This window comes from Lissotriton vulgaris, chromosome 5, assembly GCF_964263255.1.
Source record: "Lissotriton vulgaris chromosome 5, aLisVul1.2, whole genome shotgun sequence".
NCBI classification, from domain to species: domain Eukaryota; kingdom Metazoa; phylum Chordata; class Amphibia; order Caudata; family Salamandridae; genus Lissotriton; species Lissotriton vulgaris.
The window spans coordinates 444,031,872-444,051,253 of NC_141693.1; the positions used below are offsets into that span (position 1 = coordinate 444,031,872).

The 19,382-nt window shown below is 45.0% G+C and overlaps 1 protein-coding gene across 1 annotated transcript in view; it reads left to right on the plus strand.

Moving 5' to 3' along the window:
• The window catches only part of LOC147711055 (uncharacterized protein C1orf50 homolog), a 78,555-nt gene extending 59,868 nt beyond the window's left edge, over nt 1-18,687 (plus strand). Inside the window, exon 5 of the mRNA XM_086920106.1 lies at nt 18,049-18,687. Within this exon, the coding sequence (XP_086776232.1) occupies nt 18,049-18,234 (186 nt within the window). The 3' untranslated portion in view covers nt 18,235-18,687. The remainder of the gene's footprint in view (nt 1-18,048) is intronic.
• The last annotated feature ends 695 nt before the right edge of the window (nt 18,688-19,382 follow it).

The following is a 19,382-nucleotide window of genomic DNA, read 5'->3' on the forward strand; positions in this document are numbered from 1 at the left end:
GAACCACACCGGTAGTGTCCAGTGACAGGTGGAAGGTCCCATAGGGTCTTGACTGGGTGGGTACTTGATTTCTTGGGGCGGGTGTGAATCAGAGTGTCTTTAAGGTTCGCTGTTCTCTTGAATGCGAAGCGTGGGCGCGGTAAGTCCATGCCCGCTGTATTGAGGATCCCCCAGTGTGAGTTCAGTCTTTTTTATAAACGTTGAATGCTTGGTGTAGGATGTAACACATGTGATTGTGTCATCTTGCTCTTTGGGGTGGACTTCAAGCAATGACTCCCTGTTGTTATTCAGTGCTCTTTTGAATGATGTCTTCAGAAGTCGGGTAGGGTATCCCCTATCCTGGAGCTTGTGTTGTAGGATACTGGCTTCTTGTTTATAGTCTTGGACAGAGCTGCAGTTTCTCCGCAGGCGGAGGAATTGCCCGAAGGGCAAGTTATCCCTCAAGGCTCTCGTGTGGTGGCTGTTATAAAGGAGTAAACTGTTCCTGTCCGTCTCCTTTTTAAAGAGGGTAGTACTGATCGTTGTAGGATCTAATCGGATGGTTAGATCTAAGAAGGGTATCGATGTTTCTGAAATTGTGCCCGTGAATTTTAAGAATGGGTCCTGCTGGTTAATCCAAGTACAAAAGGCCTCACAACTGAGTCGGTCACCCTTCCAGAAAATCAAAATATCATCGATATATCGACGCCAGAGAGTAAGATTCTCTCGAAAGGGGTTATGTTCAGGAGGGTAGATGTGGTTCTTTTCAAACGAGGCCATATAGATACATGCCAGGCTTGGTGCAAATGTCGAACCCATCGAGGTTCCGCGGACCTGATGGTACAGTTGGGCTTCGTATCTAAAAAAATTCTCAGTCAGGGCAATGTGGGCTAGCTCCATGATAAAGGCTATTGGTGTGGGGGACATCCATACTTCCTGTCGCATCAGTGAGTCCACAGCTTCTAATGTGGCTTGTTGTGGAATATTAGTGTACAAAGCCTCGACGTCTAAGGTTAGGAGAAGGTTGATGTCCTCTCTTCCGTCGATGTCATCAATCAGACGAAGGACGTCTCTGGTGTCTTGTAGATAGGATGGAATTTGTTTCACCAAAGGTTGAAAGAAGGCGTCACAGATTTGGGACAAAGGCTCCAAAATGGATCCGATGCCTGAGACAATGGGTCTCCCCGGGACTGGAGTGGTACCCTTATGTATTTTGGGGAGGGTATAAAAGTAAGGTGTGACAGGATCCAATGTCACCAGGAATTCTGCTTCCTTATGGCTAATCCACTCATTTGTCTCAGCTTCAATGATAAGACCCATGATGGTTGTGGTTAGCCGTTTGGGTCTCAAAGTATGAAAAGTTACAGATATCAAAACAGTTGAAAAGGGGTATTCTAATTTGCCTATAACTTTTGCACTATTTGACGAATTTACATGAAATTTAAGAGACACTTGCATGGTTAGCATACCCTTATTTTTTTTCTCTTTCATTTGTGCCGATCAGCCAAGGAGAGATGCAATTAAAAACAAAGGAGTCAAAATTTGATCATTTGCTTATAATTGTTGTAGTGTTTGATAAATGCCCATGGTATTTAGCTGATAGTTAGCATAGTCTTCTGGGGAGGCAAGTTTTGTGCAGCACCATTGAGTAGGGTCCAAAAATACACCAGTTAAGGCTAATTTAAGAATCAACAGGTCTTGTGCACATCAAACAAAGGGTGGGGCAAAATTAAAGGGTGGCAGAGCCATTGAGGAGGGTGCAAAAACACAACCGTTAAGCCTAATGTAAGACTCGACAGGTTTCATGCACAAACAAAGAGTGGGACAAAATTATGGGGTGGGTAAAAAATAAATAATTTATTTGCTCATAGTTTTAGCACTGTTTCAAAGATCCGCTAACACTTAGCAAACTTTTAGCTTACTGCTGATATTGAGTATTACGCAAATACAACAAATGGGCGCACATCTTCAGGGGCATTAACAATCTTAGTTTGAAGATAGCTTATGTTCTGTTTAATGAATTGTATGAAATTGTGCTGTTTGTTAGCAAGGTAAGCCCATTGCAGGAATTTGTGGTTTCAGTTCGATCAGGTAAGTGGGAGGAGTTGGGGGGGGGGGGGGGGGACGACTAAAGGGAGAGTGGGGTTGCAAAAAATTATTTGCTAATAGCTTAGGTGCCATGTGATATTTTCTGATATATTGAGTTTCATACAGTACCAGCAAGGGGTTGATAAATAACTTTGGCACGCGCACATATGCGCTCAATTTAAATTTATCAGCAATTTACTTGTTTAGTTTTTTGTTGCTATGTCAAGGTAGTTTTATGTTGCTAGGATAACCCTTTTCATGCAGATCTCATGGGAGGAGGGGGTCTGGAGGGTTAGAAGGAGGTAGAAACTTGCAAACTGCATGTACAGCGGTCAGTTGGCCGCCTGGGAGCTTGAATGCCTGCAACAAACATCTGTTGTGCAGTGCACATTCATAAGCCACAATGTGGGTTTAAGCAGGGCCTGGCCTGTGGCCAGGCCTTGGAGTCAACCCCTGCTGCATACAGTTGAAGGCCAGGCAGCACAAGGGTAGGCTTCGACATGATACAGCGACATTATCATTCACCACCACCCTCCCACTTACATCCACACCACCACCTGTAAACATTTCTACATTTTCATTTTTTCTAAAACACAGCTAACATTAAGCTATAGTTCATAATAACTTTATGTATGTTAAGACTAAAGAAAAGAAAATTCACTTAAAACTACAGTTAAAGATCAGTTATGGTTACAAAAAATACACAATGAGCATTGCATTTGATGTGTAAGTTAGTTTACATGGCAGCTGTGTAACCTAAGGTTTGCGGAGAACCATAATTGGAGCGTTTCAGAGACTTTTTTGGATTGTTTAATCATTATAACTGGGCGGAGATAACCGTAACTGGGGCATTTCAGAGTTTTTTCAGATTTCATCACTATAACTGGTCTTTAACAATGTTTTTAAGTGAGTGTAATTGGTCACTGTATAGTTATGTTTGAGATATTGTTTCCATCATAAAGGCCTTTTTTTGAATTGCCTATAACTTTTAACGCCCGGGATGGATTTGTACGACACTGCTTACTGAGTCAGCTATATTTCAGCATTTCCAGTTTCGTTAAGATTGTCCACAGAGAAGTTAATGGGGTATGAAAAAAACATGATTTCACGTTTTAGCACCCATAGGGAATTGTGCTGAAAGGTATAGCAAAAACTGGTAAATGGATTTACACCTAACGTGGCATGAAAGTAAAACTTTACTCCAAAAGCATGCTTTGTTTTGTTTAATGTAAATCCTGTAACTCGTTTTTGAGGCACTTAAAAAGTTTCAGAGAGATTATGGAAGTGTTAATAGTTTTGAATATCTCTGCCGTTTTAACTCACGAGTCTTAATTCATGAATCGTGTCAATCACATTTTGAGTTTTTATTTATAAAATGTTAATTGGCTGGGTTAGGGCTTATTCTTCTTATTTGTTGTGGTCATCCTAAAACTCGCAAATGAGCTCTGACGACCATAGTGTGCTTGACACTTGAGTTGCTGCTGATTTGCAAGATTCAGGAAGTGTTAGAAAAAAAAGGTACAAGTAAAGCAAACAAGTAACATGATTGTTTGACTTTTGCTTGGAATGTTAGACGTAGGGTGCTGGGCCTCGTCCTGTGCCCATCATCTGCTACAAAATGGCGTGCAGGGTCTCCGCACAAGACAGGCCATATGTGCAATCCTGCAGTGCATGGCTGAGAGCTGTGTGCCAGCGGTGTTCAGCCCCTGCAGCAGGTTGGCTACAGGGCCTGGCCTGTGCTGAAGGCCAGGTGCAGCATCAGTTGGGCAAAGAGCCCGATGCCGGCTAGGCCCTACGCCCAACACCTCTGTGCAGTGTGGGTGAAAATTAAATACATCGTAAAAAAAGCTATGCTATTCCCTGAACACAACTACTACTAACTACTGAATGACACAGGTGCCAGGTTATTTTTTTATTTACTGATCCAAAATGGCAGGTGCCTCTTGTAGCGGTAAATAACAAATAATTTTCACTTGTGCAAAAGCACTTTTCTGAAAACGGAGGAGCTGGACAGCAAAAGGAAGCTAGTGTAAAAAGGGTTAGGGCACAATGGAGAAGCAGATTATGGTAAGCAATGGAGAGCGGGCATAGGTTTAGGTTTAATTATAAAAAGCCAAGGTGGGAGAAGAAAGGAGGAGCAAGAAGTGCTATTGACAAGAATAACAATACACAATCGTGAGAGCAAGTGGGAGATTAGAGAGCCAAATGGAACGTTTGGGAATGTGTATTTAGGGGAAGAAGCACTCGCAGAAAAGAGCTGGAAAACACATGCACTCTCATTGAGTGTTTTAAAATGAAAAAAAGTAAATTCCTAAATATGAGCAATGAAAAATTGAAAGATACAATTCAACCAGCAAAAAGGACAGTAAATAGTAAAGAGACTATGCTTCACTGGAGGAACAAACACAAGAGGAAAAAGGCAAGACTTCAAATGAGAAGCAAGTAAGTAATAGCGACATAAAGCCAACCATTGGCTAGCAATATTTGGGCTGTAAGCCCACTCTAAGATTTTGGAATTGTCCAAAAGAGGCTTTGATCTACAGACAGCTAAAAGCTGCCTGGGGCCCTATACAGATAGTGCCATGGGAGCCCACAGACGTGTGTGCATATTGCACATGTAGCGCCAGTGCTATCTTTAGGGGCATGACCCCATGCAAATGAAGGTATCATGATGACTCTGAGTTTCACCTGTACTTATTGGTTGTATTTTTGTGGACAACACATCCTTAATTTCCTTAATTCCCAAAGGCCTTCAAAATCAACTAGGAAGGGGGGGGGGCATTTCAGTCAGCTTGATCTACGTTTGAACCTCTAAAAAACCAAGGTGGTAATATTTTGTAAAATTACAGGTAACCACAAGCAATAGTTTGTATTACAAGATTGTCTTTGCAGAGTAAGTACCTATACCCCTTTGAAAAGATTAGGTGTGTTGGTGGCAGGAGTAGGCACATTTCTGGGAGAAGCTGCAGAAATTGGTTGTGTAGTGGAGGAGCCCCCAACAGTGGTCAACAAGAGATCCAAGCAAACGGAGTTGTTTGAAGAGACTTAGATGTAGCCGAATTTCCACAGGAACTGGAGTCGGGTGGTGAAATAGAGTGGTCATGTCAGACGTAAACAAGACACCACCCTCCAAAAGATGTCTGTGATTGTTGCAACACATCCTAGAATTTGGCACTGTGGGGTACCGTAGGAGATTGTGTCTCCAGACACCTTTCCTAATGTGGAAAAAGGGGTGACTCTGCTGACGTATACAAGAGACTCTTAATGTTAATTCCTGGTCTGCGAGATGAACCTTCGGTATAGTGGTGACTGATTTGCATTTGATACCAATACTACCATCCCTGCACACTTTCCACTCAAGTACATCCCTGCTCTCTCCCATGCCCTTAGTCACTTTCTCCTTCCTTTCATGCTTTTGAGTTTGTGGGTTTTTCATACTTCCCCATCCAGGCATCTTACGAACAAGGCGGCCTTAAACCCCCAACCTCTTCCAACATTTAGCACCATCTGCCCAATGGGCACTCTTTTCTTATTTTCTTCCCTCCCATTATGATCCCACACCCTCAGCTACCACACCACAAGAAGTTCCATTCTCCCCTACTGCCACCTCTCTCAATCTATTTCATTTTATTTTCACTTCAAAAGTCAAGGGCTGAACCCTGGCTTTAACATCGGGATGTGCTCTCCCATTTGAGGGAGGAAAAGGACTCGGTGGACATTGTGCCTTTGCCTTCCAAAGTAACTTATGCAGGGCGTCAGTCCGGCTCGAGAACTACTGAAGGAACATATATGGTAATGAGATAAAAATCTATTTCCTTATTTAATTTGAGTTTACTTCCCACTATTTGTATTGTACAACGTAAGAAATGAAATTTAAAAAAACAAGGTTGTTTCAGTTGCAGAAATGTAACACAAATGTGCGATTACACTGTAAACTCGTGTTTTCTGTATCTTATATGGGGGGAATATGACCCTGCTGAGAACTCAACCATTCCCTACAAGTCAACGACTTTTGAAACCCCCTATTGTAATGAAAAGATTAAAATACACGGACCCTTGCCCGGAGTAAATTTGTAAGCATTTCCTACGTAGAAAACGTCCGGAAAATTATGGGCTCTTCACAATTTACAGATGGATACAAACAAGAGTGCCCCAAATCTAACTGAACTTTTAGATTTCTAAACATGCAAATTCCACAATATTTGTAGAATTTCTGTGTGCGAAAATCCCCTTTGAAACTATAAAATCCCCTCATTGATGATTTTGCAAATATTGCTTTTAAAAATGAGATGTTTGGTACCCCTAATTGAATTTCGTTGCGCTAAAACCTTTATGAATCTGCCCAAAAAGCTTTTGTTCCCATAGAAAGCATTCTGTACATTTTAGTGATTTGGTGACAGCCCTTACTTGGTCCTTGGTTCCTCGCTGCTACTCTGCGGGCTTCTGCAGTGAGGATTACTCCAGCACCTCGCCGGACCCGCTTCGCGGGTCCCGCAGCGCTTTTGTGACTTTTGAAGCTGCTGGCTGCTGGTAACCCTTCTGTGAGGAGCGCGGGGCAGGTGAGAGCGTCGGCGGGGCTGCGAGCACACAGGCAGGACTCCAGTGTCCAGGAGTCCCTGCGCCCCCAATCTGCCACACCTGGGCTGCTCTCCCCGCTGGTCACGCCCCCCGCCAACGGAGTGAAAAGCGGATCTTGCCTACGGCCCACCGGGACCCTTCTGGTGATTTGTGACAGCCCTTACTTGGTCCTTGGTTCCTCGCTGCTACTCTGCGGGCTTCTGCAGTGAGGATTACTCCAGCGCCTCCCCGGACCCGCTTCGCGGGTCCCGCAGCGCTTTTGTGACTTTTGAAGCTGCTGGCTGCTGGGAACCCTTCTGTGAGGAGCGCGGGGCAGGTGAGAGCGTCGGCGGGGCTGCGAGCACACAGGCAGGGACTCCAGTGTCCAGAAGTCCCTGCGCGCCCAATCTGCCACACCTGGGCTGCTCTCCCTGCTGGCCACGCCCCCCGCCAACGGAGTGAAAAGCGGATCTTGCCTACGGCCCACCGGGACCCTTCTGGTGATTTGTGACAGCCCTTACTTGGTCCTTGGTTCCTCGCTGCTACTCTGCGGGCTTCTGCAGTGAGGATTACTCCAGCGCCTCGCCGGACCCGCTTCGCGGGTCCCGCAGCGCTTTTGTGACTTTTGAAGCTGCTGGCTGCTGGGAACCCTTCTGTGAGGAGCGCGGGGCAGGTGAGAGCGTCGGCGGGGCTGCAAGCACACAGGCAGGGACTCCAGTGTCCAGAAGTCCCTGCGCGCCCAATCTGCCACACCTGGGCTGCTCTCCCCGCTGGCCACGCCCACCCGCCTATCAGCCTATGAGCCTGCTGTATTTGTGTTTTAAGGAGAATTGAGCTTCCGCTTCGCGGGAGCGCGCCGGGAGAAGCCCGGGACAAGGGCGGGACCGTCTAAGGCCGTCATAGGCCGGATTAGGCTGGGCTGGGCCTACCCTCTTTAGCTTGTCACTTGAACATTGGGTTCTTTTCTTGTTAAATTTCCCTATAGTTCTGCACCCATCACGGTTAGTTATGCCTTCTCCGGCTAGGGAGGGCACTCCCATGAAGCCGGGAGGGGTAAAAAATAGGACTCTAGATAATTATTTCCCCCGGGCTGCGGGAGAAGGGGAGAAGGAAAGCACCTTGATTAAGCTCAGGGCAGAGCGCAGACGCTCTATAGAAAATCTGAAAAATAGGCCCCTCTGAGATAACTCTATGTCACTTAGTGAGGAGTCAACCTCACTGGATGATGTTCCACTTTTGCTGAGGGACTGTACCAACAACCCGACTGACCCAACCATTAACTTAACCCCCTCTATCAGCCAAAGTAGTGTGACTATTGATTTAATTTCCCAGCCCCCACCGGCTACTAAAGCCAGGAAAGCTAAACCCAAGTTAACCTCTGTGCAAGGGGTACATGAGCCCCCACCGAATAAACGCAGGAGGAAGTCGAGGGGTGTTCAAGGAAAAATTAAAACAAAAATCCCCCACTCTGATTTCGGGAGGGCAACAAACCCCCCCCCCCCCCCCACCCCCTGAGAGGTTAGTGGAAGAGGTACATTCAACACCCCTTGAAAAGGTTACCACTGTTACCGACTTGACAGATGCCACGGCAAACAATGCTACTAATGTCGCCCTTTCTGTCGTCCCGCTAGGAAATCTTGAATTTTTGCTCAGGTCCCTACTATTACCAATTAGCGAGAGTATTAAAAAGGTAGAGATCAGACTTACCATTTTGGAGGCCACATTAAATAGCATGAAACCCTCGGTTGGCCTCCAGGGCAGATCTCCTGAGACTATTCCCCCTCCCATGGTCCCTCAGAATCCGACTAATAGGGCAGTTAGTTTAGCCCCCACCCCCAGGTCACCACTGTTTCTCCCCCTCCACAACCTCCCATGATTAACTCAGTCCCAGCCATCCTCCTAATCCCAATAGGCTATCTTCACCTGCAGGTCCAGCTCCGTCTATACCAACTATTGGTAGTACTGCTCTCCCACTCCCAATGAAGCCTCCCCCTAGGCCACGTAGGCCCAATCTCCCCCCAGAGGCAAACGACTTTATGGTAGTCATGGCTGGTGTTCCCCCACTTGAAGCGGGCGAAGCTGAGAACTTCTGCTCATTGAAAAGTAAGGTAATCAAGTGGTTGAATGTGAACAGACCACTCCCGGTACATCTCAATAATGAAATCATTATGGTGAGAAGGGTGCCTTGGGTGGGCAAAACAAACAAATCCATAATAGGGGATTGCATACTGGTGAGTTTCAGAGATGTTGGGACTGTTATGCACATATGCCGAGGGAAGAACAGATCAATGGAATCAACAATTCAGACTCTCCATGTGTCTTTCTTTCCCCCCCCCTACCCCAATGCACCCCAATCAAACCGTTGACAACTGGACGAGGGTCGCCCGGAGGGGCAGACATTATGATTTTAACGCTCGGCCAGTTTTTCCTCGCCCGGAGTTACCCTTCCACAGTTTCAATCGATTTAGTTGCCTGAACGGACTTGAGGGGGTTTATTGACACACGGGCAGATATACCAACAGAATGGGAACTGTATCTCCAGGAGCTGAAAAAACAGGGGACTCTATATTGGAACTGGAGCAGCAAAGCCCCCTGGTAGAACAATCCTCACCTACTAGGGTTAGGAGGATTGAGGCAGACGTGCCCATGATTACAGCCATTGAACTTACAGGGGGAAGAAACGGGCTGGAAACGGGTCGGGTGGAGACTGTGGAACAAACTGAGCTTTATGGGGGAATAGAGCAGGTTAACGAGGCACTGAGATTTATCTCCTGGAATATAGCAGGTTTGGAAGCTAAATTTAACAACAAAGAGTGGCGTAATTATATTAGCAACTTCCATGTAATTAGCCTACAGGAGACATGGGCCCTTGATAACAGTAACTTCCATTTGCAGGGGTATAAATGTTTTTTTGTCCCGGCGCAAAAAATGAGACCGGGGAGAGCCATGGGAGGACTATCCATTTATGTAGATCTAAACCTTCCGGGCAGCTGGTCCACCCCAGACTGGAACTCCCATACCATACAAGCAGTACGGTTTACCGGGAAGGGGCTAAGACTCACTGTTTTCAATATTTACAACAATGGGGCAGGGGAAGACCATACCTCATTTGTAGGATAGTTGGAAGACAGACTGGGTCAGGAAATTAAAGCTCAGAAAAAGGGGCAGGTACCTGCTCTGCTGGTCATGGGAGACTTTAACTGTCACCTATGCTCGGCACTGGTCCCAATAGATGCAGAATGGTCTCCTTGCCCTGTAGAGAATGGGCCGCATTTCTCCCACACGCCGGATGGCAGTGGCGTCACTAGGCGGGTGCGGGGGTTGCGGACCGCACCGGGTGACACCCTCACATGGGGGTGACACCATCTGGTTGCGCCCCCCGCCCCCCCAGCAGGCCTCTGTACATGGCACCCCCTGCACCGCACCCGAAGGCCTCGGAGAGACTCGATCCGCTTTAAAAACAAAAGCGAACCGAGATATTTTCTCACCTATTCGAATTAAAATGTTCTCATTAGATAAAGTTTGAAAAGTGTAGTAATGAGCGGCCCCCGCCATTTATATGGAAAAAGACACAGTGCTAAAGAGGGGAGGGGGGGGGGGTGCGGGGAGGGGGGGGAAGGTATTAATCGCTTGGAAATTAGCTTTTACTTTAGCTGTTACATATCGTAACATTCTCACGTCTACAAACTCGCTGGTGCCTTGTACACAGATTTCTTTTTGCATCTTGAAAAGCTTTAAAAGAGAAACCACATGAAAGCGGCAGAGAGTGGGTTTAATGTGCGAGAGAGAGGGAGCTAGAGGGGGTAAGAAGACAGAGAGAGAGAGAGTTAGAGTGAGAAAGACAGAGAGAGAGGGAGCTAGAGTGAGAAAGACAGAGAGAGAGGGAGCTAGAGGGAGTAAGACAGAGAGAGGGAGACAGAGGTAGCTAGAGGAAGTAAGACAGAGAGAGAGAGAGAGAGAGAGGGAGCTAGACAGAGAGAGGGAGCTAGAGGGAGTATGATAGAGAGAGAGGGAGCTAGAGGGAGCAAGATAGAGAGAGAGGGAGCTAGAGGGAATAAGAGAGGTAGAGGGAGCAAGACAGAGAGAGAGGGCGCTAGAGGGAGTAAGACAGAGAGAGAGGGAGCTAGAGGGAGTAAGACAGAGAGAGAGGGAGACAGAGGGAGCTAGAGGGAGTAAGACCGAGAGAGAGAGAGAGCTAGACAGAGACAGAGGGAGCTAGAGGGAGTAAGACAAAGAGAGAGGGAGCTCGAGGGAGCTAGACAGAGAGAGGGAGCTAGAGGGAGTAAGACCGAGAGAGAGGGAGCTGGACAGAGAGAGGGAGCTAGAGGGAGTAAGACAGAGAGAGAGGGAGTCAGAGTGGGCTAGAGGGAGCAAGACAGAGAGAGGGAGCTAGACAGAGAGAGGGAGCTAGAGGGAGTAAGAGAGAGAGAGGGAGCGAAAGGGAGTAAGACAGAGAGAGAGGGAGCTAGAGGGAGTAAGAGAGAGAGAGGGAGCTAGAGGGTGGAAGACAGAGCGAGGAGCTAGAGGGAGTACGACAGCGAGAGAGGGAGCTAGAGGGAGTAAGACAGAGAGAGAGGGAGCTAGAGGGAGTAAGACCGAGAGAGAGGGAGCTAGAGGGAGCAAGAGAGAGGGAGCTAGAGGGAGCTAGACAGAGAGAGGGAGCTAGAGGGAGTAAAACAGAGAGAGAGAGGGAGCTAGAGAGAATAAGACAGCGAGAGAGGGAGCTAGAGGGAGTAAGATAGAGAGAGAGGGAGCTACAGGGAGCTAGAGCGAGCAAGACAGAGAGAGAGGGAGCTAGAGGGAGCAAGACAGAGAGAGGGAGCTAGAGGGACCAAACCGGAGAGAGGGGGAGCTAGAGGGAGTAAGACAGAGAGAGAGGGAGCTAGGCGGAGCAAGACAGATAGAGAGGGAGCTAGAGGGAGCAAGACAGAGAGGGAGCTAGAGGGAGTAAGAGAGAGGGAGCTAGAGGGAATAAGACAGAGAGAGAGGGAGCTATAGGGAGCAAGACAGAGAGAGGGGGGGCTAGAGGGAGTAAGAGAGAGAGCGGGAGCTAGAGGGAGTAAGAGAGAGAGTGGGAGCTAGAGAGAGTAAGACGGAGAGAGGGAGCTAGAGGGAGTAAGAAAGAGGGGGCTGGAGGGAGTAAGACAGAGAGAGAGGAAGCTAGAGGGAGCAAGACAGAGAGAGAGGGAGCTAGAGGGAGTAAGAGAGAGAGGGAGCTAGAGGGAGTAAGAGAGAGAGCGGGAGCTAGAGGGAGTAAGAGAGAGAGTGGGAGCTAGAGAGAGTAAGACGGAGAGAGGGAGCAAGAGGGAGTAAGACAGAGAGAGAGGGAGCTAGAAGGAGTAAGAGAGGGAGAGAGGGAGCTAGAGGGAGCAAGACAGAGAGAGAGAGCTAGAGGGAGTAAGACAGAGAGAGAGGGAGCTAGAGGGCGTAAGGCAGAGAGGGAGGGAGCTAGAGGGAGTAAGACAGAGAGAGAGGGAGCTAGAGGGAGTAAGACAGAGAGAGGGAGCTATACAGAAAGAGGGAGCTAGAGGGAGTAAGACAGTACCTAGCACCGTACATTTCCGACAGAGGTAGTCCATGCAGTAAGTCGTGAGGGGGTGACACCATGAGTTACCCGCACCGGGTGACACCAACCCCAGTGACGCCACTGCCGGATGGGTTAGCTTTTAGTAAACTCCGGCGTAATTACGATCTAGAGCACACTGTCAACATGATGGGTGTGCAGAGGAATGGTACCCTCCCACCTACATTTAAGGGCAGAGGATGCTCATCCATCATTGATTATATCTTGGTTTCCAGATTTTTAACAAATAGAGTCATTAGTGTAGGGATTGAATGGAGCAGTTTTAGTGATCACAACCCCCTTCTTTTGGGGTTGGTGTATCAGGTGGGCTCAAAAAGTAGATCCCAAGGTATAATTACGGAGAAGGTAATAGACCAGGGTAGGAGACTAAGGTGGTCCAAAATAGACGGGGAAACCTTTTATAAATCCCTGATGGACTCTGGCAAACCCGCCATTGATAACTGTTTAGACATGGATGTTCAAGGCCCGAGGCTACTTGAAGCATTTGGCCAGATTGCTGACCTTATAGATGGTCTATTAAAAACCAGCATGCCCACAAGGAACCACTGTAACCCACGTTGGTTCGATAGAGACTGCTCAAAGGCTCTGAGGGAGCTCAAAAGCAGCCTTAAAAACAAACCAAGGGACTCCCTACAAATCATGGTGTGTTGGAATAAATACAAGAGGGAGATTAAGAGGAGGCAATTATCCCTACAGGGAGAAGCGTGGGCAGACCTAAGAGAAGCTGGGGAAAAAAGGGACATGTCCGGGTTCTGGAGAATTATTAATCAACCTACTTTCCAGGAAAATAACACCCCGGAGATAGGATCCAATATCCTCCCAGAACAGTGGGTTTCTCATTACAAGGGACTGTATAACTACGAGTCAGGAGGCAGCGAAGAGCTTTCTGAGATCTCACACCAGGACTCTACAGTAGTGTTCACCATCAAGGAGATCACGGCTGGAATAGAGGGATTGACAAAAAATAAAGCCCCTGGCTCTGACGGAATCCCCCCTGATTTGTTTTTGAGCTGTGTAGAACTCTGGGCTCCCATAATGACCAGGGTCATAAATACCGCCATCATTTGTGGCCTGCCACCGTCCTGGTCTAAGGCCATAATCGTCCCTATTTTTAAGAAGGGCAATAGGGATGACCCTAAGTGCTATCGCCCGATTTCCCTGATTGATGTATCTGCCAAACTTCTGGGAAGGGCGATCCTTATTAGACTGTCGAGTGGACCGAAGAAAATAACACCTTCTCGGACACTCAATATGGATTCAGGACGGGGAGGTCCACCAGTGATCAATGCCTGAACCTCTATATGCTGACTGCCAAATACACCATGGCCAGCAATGAATCCATCTATATGGGGTCGTGGATTTGGCAGCGGCATTCAATCATGTCAATAGGGAGAAACTTTGGGTCATGATGTCCCTTATGGGGATAGAGGGTGGCCTAATTAATATCCTAAGGGAACTTCACAGTGATACCTCTGCTAAGGTTCGTTTCAACAGGGAGGGGGGGCTGACCGATTCATTTCCCTGTAAGAGTGGGGTTCGGCAAGGTTGTATTCTTGCCCCTTTTCTATTCTCCCTTTATATAAATAATTTGGAGCAGTTTTTGTTAAATCTAAAGACAGATTGGCCAAGGGTGGGGACGCGTCCTATACCCGTTCTGCTTTACGCAGATGACGCGGTCCTGCTCGCACGCACGCCTAGGAGCTTACAGATTCTGATTGACGGATTTGTTAAATTTATGGGCTCCCTAGACCTTTTTGTCAATCTGGGCAAATCATATGTGCTGCTGGCTGGTAACAAACCTTGCACCAAATTTATGTACACGATAGGAAAATGTTTTAACCTCTTCTATTTTGTGGTTTCCTATCTAGGTGTACTTTTTGATGGGGCTTTACAATTTAATTCCCTAGTTGAGGAGCGCTGTAGCAAAATGATCGCTACCAATGGGGCAGTAGCAAGTTATGGTAGGAGGGTAGGTAGATGGAGCCCTGAACAGGTGATGAACCTGAATAGCTCCATAAGCTGCTCCAAAGTGATCTATGGGGCAGAGGTATGGGGCTTTGTTAACACTGTAAAAATCCGGTGGGAGGAAAATAAATACCTAAAAAACATCCTGAGGGTACCCCCAAGCACTGCGGGCTTTATAGCACACAGGGAACTAGGGAGGCCTTACCTAGAAGATCTGGTAAAACTTAGGCCAATATTGGCCTGGTTAAAAAATTTGGGTCAACCCTGACGCGTCTCTAAGCAGAGAAATTTTAAATGATTGCTTAGAAAGGGATAAATGCATGAGAATACCATGGCTCAATTATGTAAAGAGTACCTTAGAGGCCCTTGGCTATAGGAACCTCTTCACCAACCCTGTTGCAATTGTAGCCCAGCATAAGATGTTAATAAAAAAAGCTTTTTTAGAGCAAAAAGCACAACAGAGAGCCGAGGCTGAAGGGCTCAAAAAGACAGTGAGGGCTCACAACCTGGTCAGGAGCGTCGAGGATATGGAGCCATACTTGTACCTCATGCACAACGCTCAGGATAGATTTTTGATGTGCCGCTTTAGATTAAATTTACTTCCTTATTTACTGGCATCACCAGCAGGGTTCTCAACAACAATTGAGCAGAAGGGATCCTGCGGCTGCGACAATAGGTCTCCGCAGGATTCCCTTCACTTCGTACTACTCTGTCCTTTCTTCACCATGCCTAGGCGCAGATTTCTAGTGAAAATTTTAAAAGAAGCCAATCTGGAACATGCTAAAGATGCCCTAATTTACCTACAGAAAACATCTGACCCATTAACATTATGTTGCATAATGAATTTTATCAAAGTGGCGGTCCGTTTAAGGGTAACCAGAGGAGAAGAATGATGTTTAAAAATTGTTATTAATCTTTTTTAAAGTGTTATAATCCCTTTCCCTTTTGTAATATGTAAACAATAATTATTATATTCGGGATCTTGAAAATTATTTAATGAACTTTTTACTTATGTATATATGTATGTGCTTTTATGGTGATTTTTAATCATCGAATAAAGAATCCTTGAATTGAATTGAAATAGTGATTATCATATTCCATTGATGTCTGACTATACCTGCACATCTTAATGTTGTGAAAGCGCGTGCAACACCGAGCTATTAAATATTTGCTAGGAACTGAATACCTAATGAGGACTACAATTTTCCACATACTTCTGAATCTGCTCCCTCACACACATAATATAAAATAAGCTAAGATACAAGGCTGAGAGATATTGTTTTAAAAGTCATGTCCATGAGTCACCGATTTGAAGCTCACTCAGATTTACCCACTATTTAAGGTAACACATGCATGGTGTGGAATTGTTTGTACTATGTGCCCAATTGTACGTTAAAAGCAATTGTATGGACTTTAAAAAAGGCGCAGAAAAGCATTTTGAGAAACCCATAACCGGATGAGAATGCAAATTGAATGTTAGATTGTAATGTCAAGTGGAACCCTGAGTGCATTGGTGGGAGAGCGAAGAGGGGTGCTTGGGGTTATGACATTTTTTGAAAAGCAGACACATATGTGGGTGTAACGACTAGTGGTTAATTTTTTCAGTGTTTCTTTTTTGTGAACTACGGAGGTGTTTTTTTCAATTTGTGAAATGTTATGTTTTCAGTGTTTACGTATTCTTTCACAGATATTAAATTGAACAGAATGTATGAAAAACTGTGTGGTGTCCATGGGGGATGTAGTAGAATAAAATGTGCCTTTCTTCACTCTCACACTAAGTTTCCCATGGATTATCTCCCAAAATGGAAATCATGAGGACACAATGTGTGCGTTTTCTTCTTAGAAAAACTGACTTTTGAGATACAGATTAAGTTTGTATTTGAATATTGTTGATGAATCAAACATACTGATAGTGCATTTGGATCAATCCATATTGTAAGGTTCCATCCATTTATATCTTTCACATATGAACAGTTCGTTAATATGACAAACTATAAAATAAATAACATCCTCTTGTGCCCACCTTCTCTTTTTTTACAACGAATCAGTTCTGTAATATGTCCATAGAACACCAGAGCACATTAGTTATAATAAATCTCGGAGCACACCAATAGACTCAAGTTGAACTAGGATTAGCACCTATTAGCTTTGTCAATGGTTTTTAACTATGCTGCACAGCATCTCCGATGCTGTGCTACATGGTTAAAGTTTTTAAAACAAAATAAAAGCCTCTGTCGCAGCAACCAGCATCATTGTTTAGTTACACGTGCCTACAAAATTGTGTTGGCGCTTATTCTTCTTTTTAGTTCCCAATCCAGTTTGGATAGTAAACTATAAGGAAAATCAAATGTGCCAAGCATTTTTTGTTTTCTTAAAAGTGGGTGGGGAAGTGGAAGCAATGAGAGGCAGAAGCAACATGGAACCTAGTCCACACTGTGAAGGGCTGGGGGATGCGAAAGCAACACATGATGTGTAAGCAACATGCAGGGGTGGGGGGGGGGTAAAAGTTGGGGCAGAAGCAACACAAAGGGCAGGGTGAGGGAAGTAACAATGGGGGAGAGAGGGTGCGGTTGGGGGAAGCAGCACAGTGGACATAGTAAACCATGTGGAGAAGCACACGAGTGAGTGCAACAAGAGGGGTGGGGGTAAGTAGAAGCACACAGATGATAGAGAGCAACACGGAGTCTAGGGGCAAAGAAGTACTTGGGGGAGACTGCTTGAAAACACATGAATTATCAGAGTGCTGAACACAAAATGAAAAAGTAGTGCTTGAAAGCAAACAGTAGAAGCAGAGATGCCAGCCAATCAAAATAGATGGTGACAATGCTACATGGGAGGCGCATAGAATGCAGGCAGATAGTGACTGGAGAGCCAAACAGCACTAAGTAATGGTCGGGCTTCAAGCCCATGTAGGTTCTTGTTAAGCAACAATATGTCTGTCGCAACTTTCAGCACATGCTCTGTCTATTAAACACAACCTAAAATTGATATATGATCAGCCAAAGCCTCTTGCAGTAAGAGCAGCATCAGACCACTCCCCTAGGTCTCTTCTTTAGGTTGGCCTCTCTCCTTGGTGCTCCACATACATAGAACTCAGCATAGAAACATTACCAGCACTGAGGAAGGCGTTTTGCATACTGCAGTAATTCACAGGAAAGGAGAAGGCAAACAAAGCGAACTCAGCATAGAAACATTACCAGCACTGAGGAAGGCGTTTTGCATACTGCAGTAATTCACAGGAAAGGAGAAGGCAAAAAAAGCAAATTGCAGCTTAAGAGGTCATTCTAATTATTACTTGCTACCTCTTTCCCTTGTTCTGGCTCTGTGTGAGGGATCGTTATTACAACTTCTTGCTTGGATGCAACCTTCTGTCTGCAAAAATGCACATAACTCTGTTTTGGGTGCTGGAAAAATGATTTCTATCACAGGATTAGGTTCTATTCAAACCGTTTCTCATCAATAACGTACTTGGACTGGTCTGATGCACTTTTCCTCCAAGGGAACCAAAGCATAAAGTGCATGAGACATCTGTGAATATCAGTTTGTATGGAAATTCTATATTTACTTCCAGTGAGCTTTAATGATGTTACACTTGAAATCCAGAAACCCGAGCTACGAGAATCTTGTCGTTCATTGCCTACTTATCCCTTCATTTCTATTTTCTAATTTGGAGTCTTGAGTTAGTGGTAAGTGGTATGTTGAAATGGAATACAGAACACAATGACTCTTAATTAAGGGATGCTGTGAACATTACATAAAAGATGGTGTATTCAACTTTGAAACAAATTGTTTGTTATGTAGCCCTTAATCTAATAATAAAAAATAAATTGTAGGTAAAGCATGAGCACTAATGACCTGTATATATTTTTTCATAGGACTGGGGAGCTAGTTGCCCTCATGAGTTTCTTGGTGCCTTTAAGCTTCAGCATGACATGTCATGGACACCCTTTGAGAGCATTGTCGAACGAGATGCAGAAATCAACATAATTGACAAATTATTGAATCATCAGATCGCACTGCCCGCATGTGAAGAACCAAACTTCAAAGGAATTCTCAATTGAAGCTGATGGATGTATAACTTCGATATCCGGCTATAGATTCAGCTTGTGATAGGTTATTTATCATAAAGTCTGACGTCTTACAACTTCACCCATTGCTATATATCATGAAGAAAATAAGTTGATGTGTTTAATATGGCCACATAAAGAAGCTAACTGCAATGAAATATACGTTTTTGCTGGAGTCCATATTTAACTATCTGTATCTAAATGTTCTTCAACAGAGAAATCAATTTCTTGATTGGACCACTTTGTTCAATATGGTCTTGTGATTCAGAAGTAACATTTGGTCTCAAAATTGTCCTCTCTCACATGCGGCCCTACACTATTTTTTACCAGGGGTGGAAGTGTTACTGTCAAAAATAAATATTGTAGCACATATGAAGATGTATGTTGCATACAATCAGAAATGTATTTACTATATTTTAGATTTATTTTTAATAAAAGAATATAAAATAAAGTTGTATTTGAGTGATTTTCAAACGTCAGTGATGGTGAACGCACACACAGGAGGAAGCTAAGTATTAAGTGGTTGGATCAGTACATGGAAGGCAGTGGAGGTAGAACGATACCTGTTAAAAAGGGACTAGGAGCCACATTCCATCTTGGTGAGTGGACAGAGATGTCCATAGTGCTTTTAAAGGATTGATGTTCTTTGAATCAAAGCACTGGAGGGTAAAGGGAGGGATTAACCACCAAGGACTAAGGAACTGTAAAGATGGATCTCAGTCAGGATTCCTTCTTCAAAAACGTTATTGGCAACTCTGCTAAGCACAGCATAGACAATCACAACATGTCGCCATTCCCTCATCAACTGTCCCTCCCTGGAACCCCACGCATGCACTCTATTCTAAGAACACCCAAACACTCTAACCAAGAACACTACAATATGAATACAACAACACAACACATCTTCCCCCCCTTAACAATAATATTGATGAGCAAAGGATAAAAACTATGTACAACATAATGTAACATAATGTACAACACAACACATCTTCCCCCTTAACAATAATATAGAAGTGCAAAGGAAAAACTATATACACTATACACAACACACATTTTCCCCCTTAACAATAATATTGATGAGCAAAAGAAAACTATATACACAGTTCATTTCCTATACAATTATCTTCTTCAGTTCTTACATC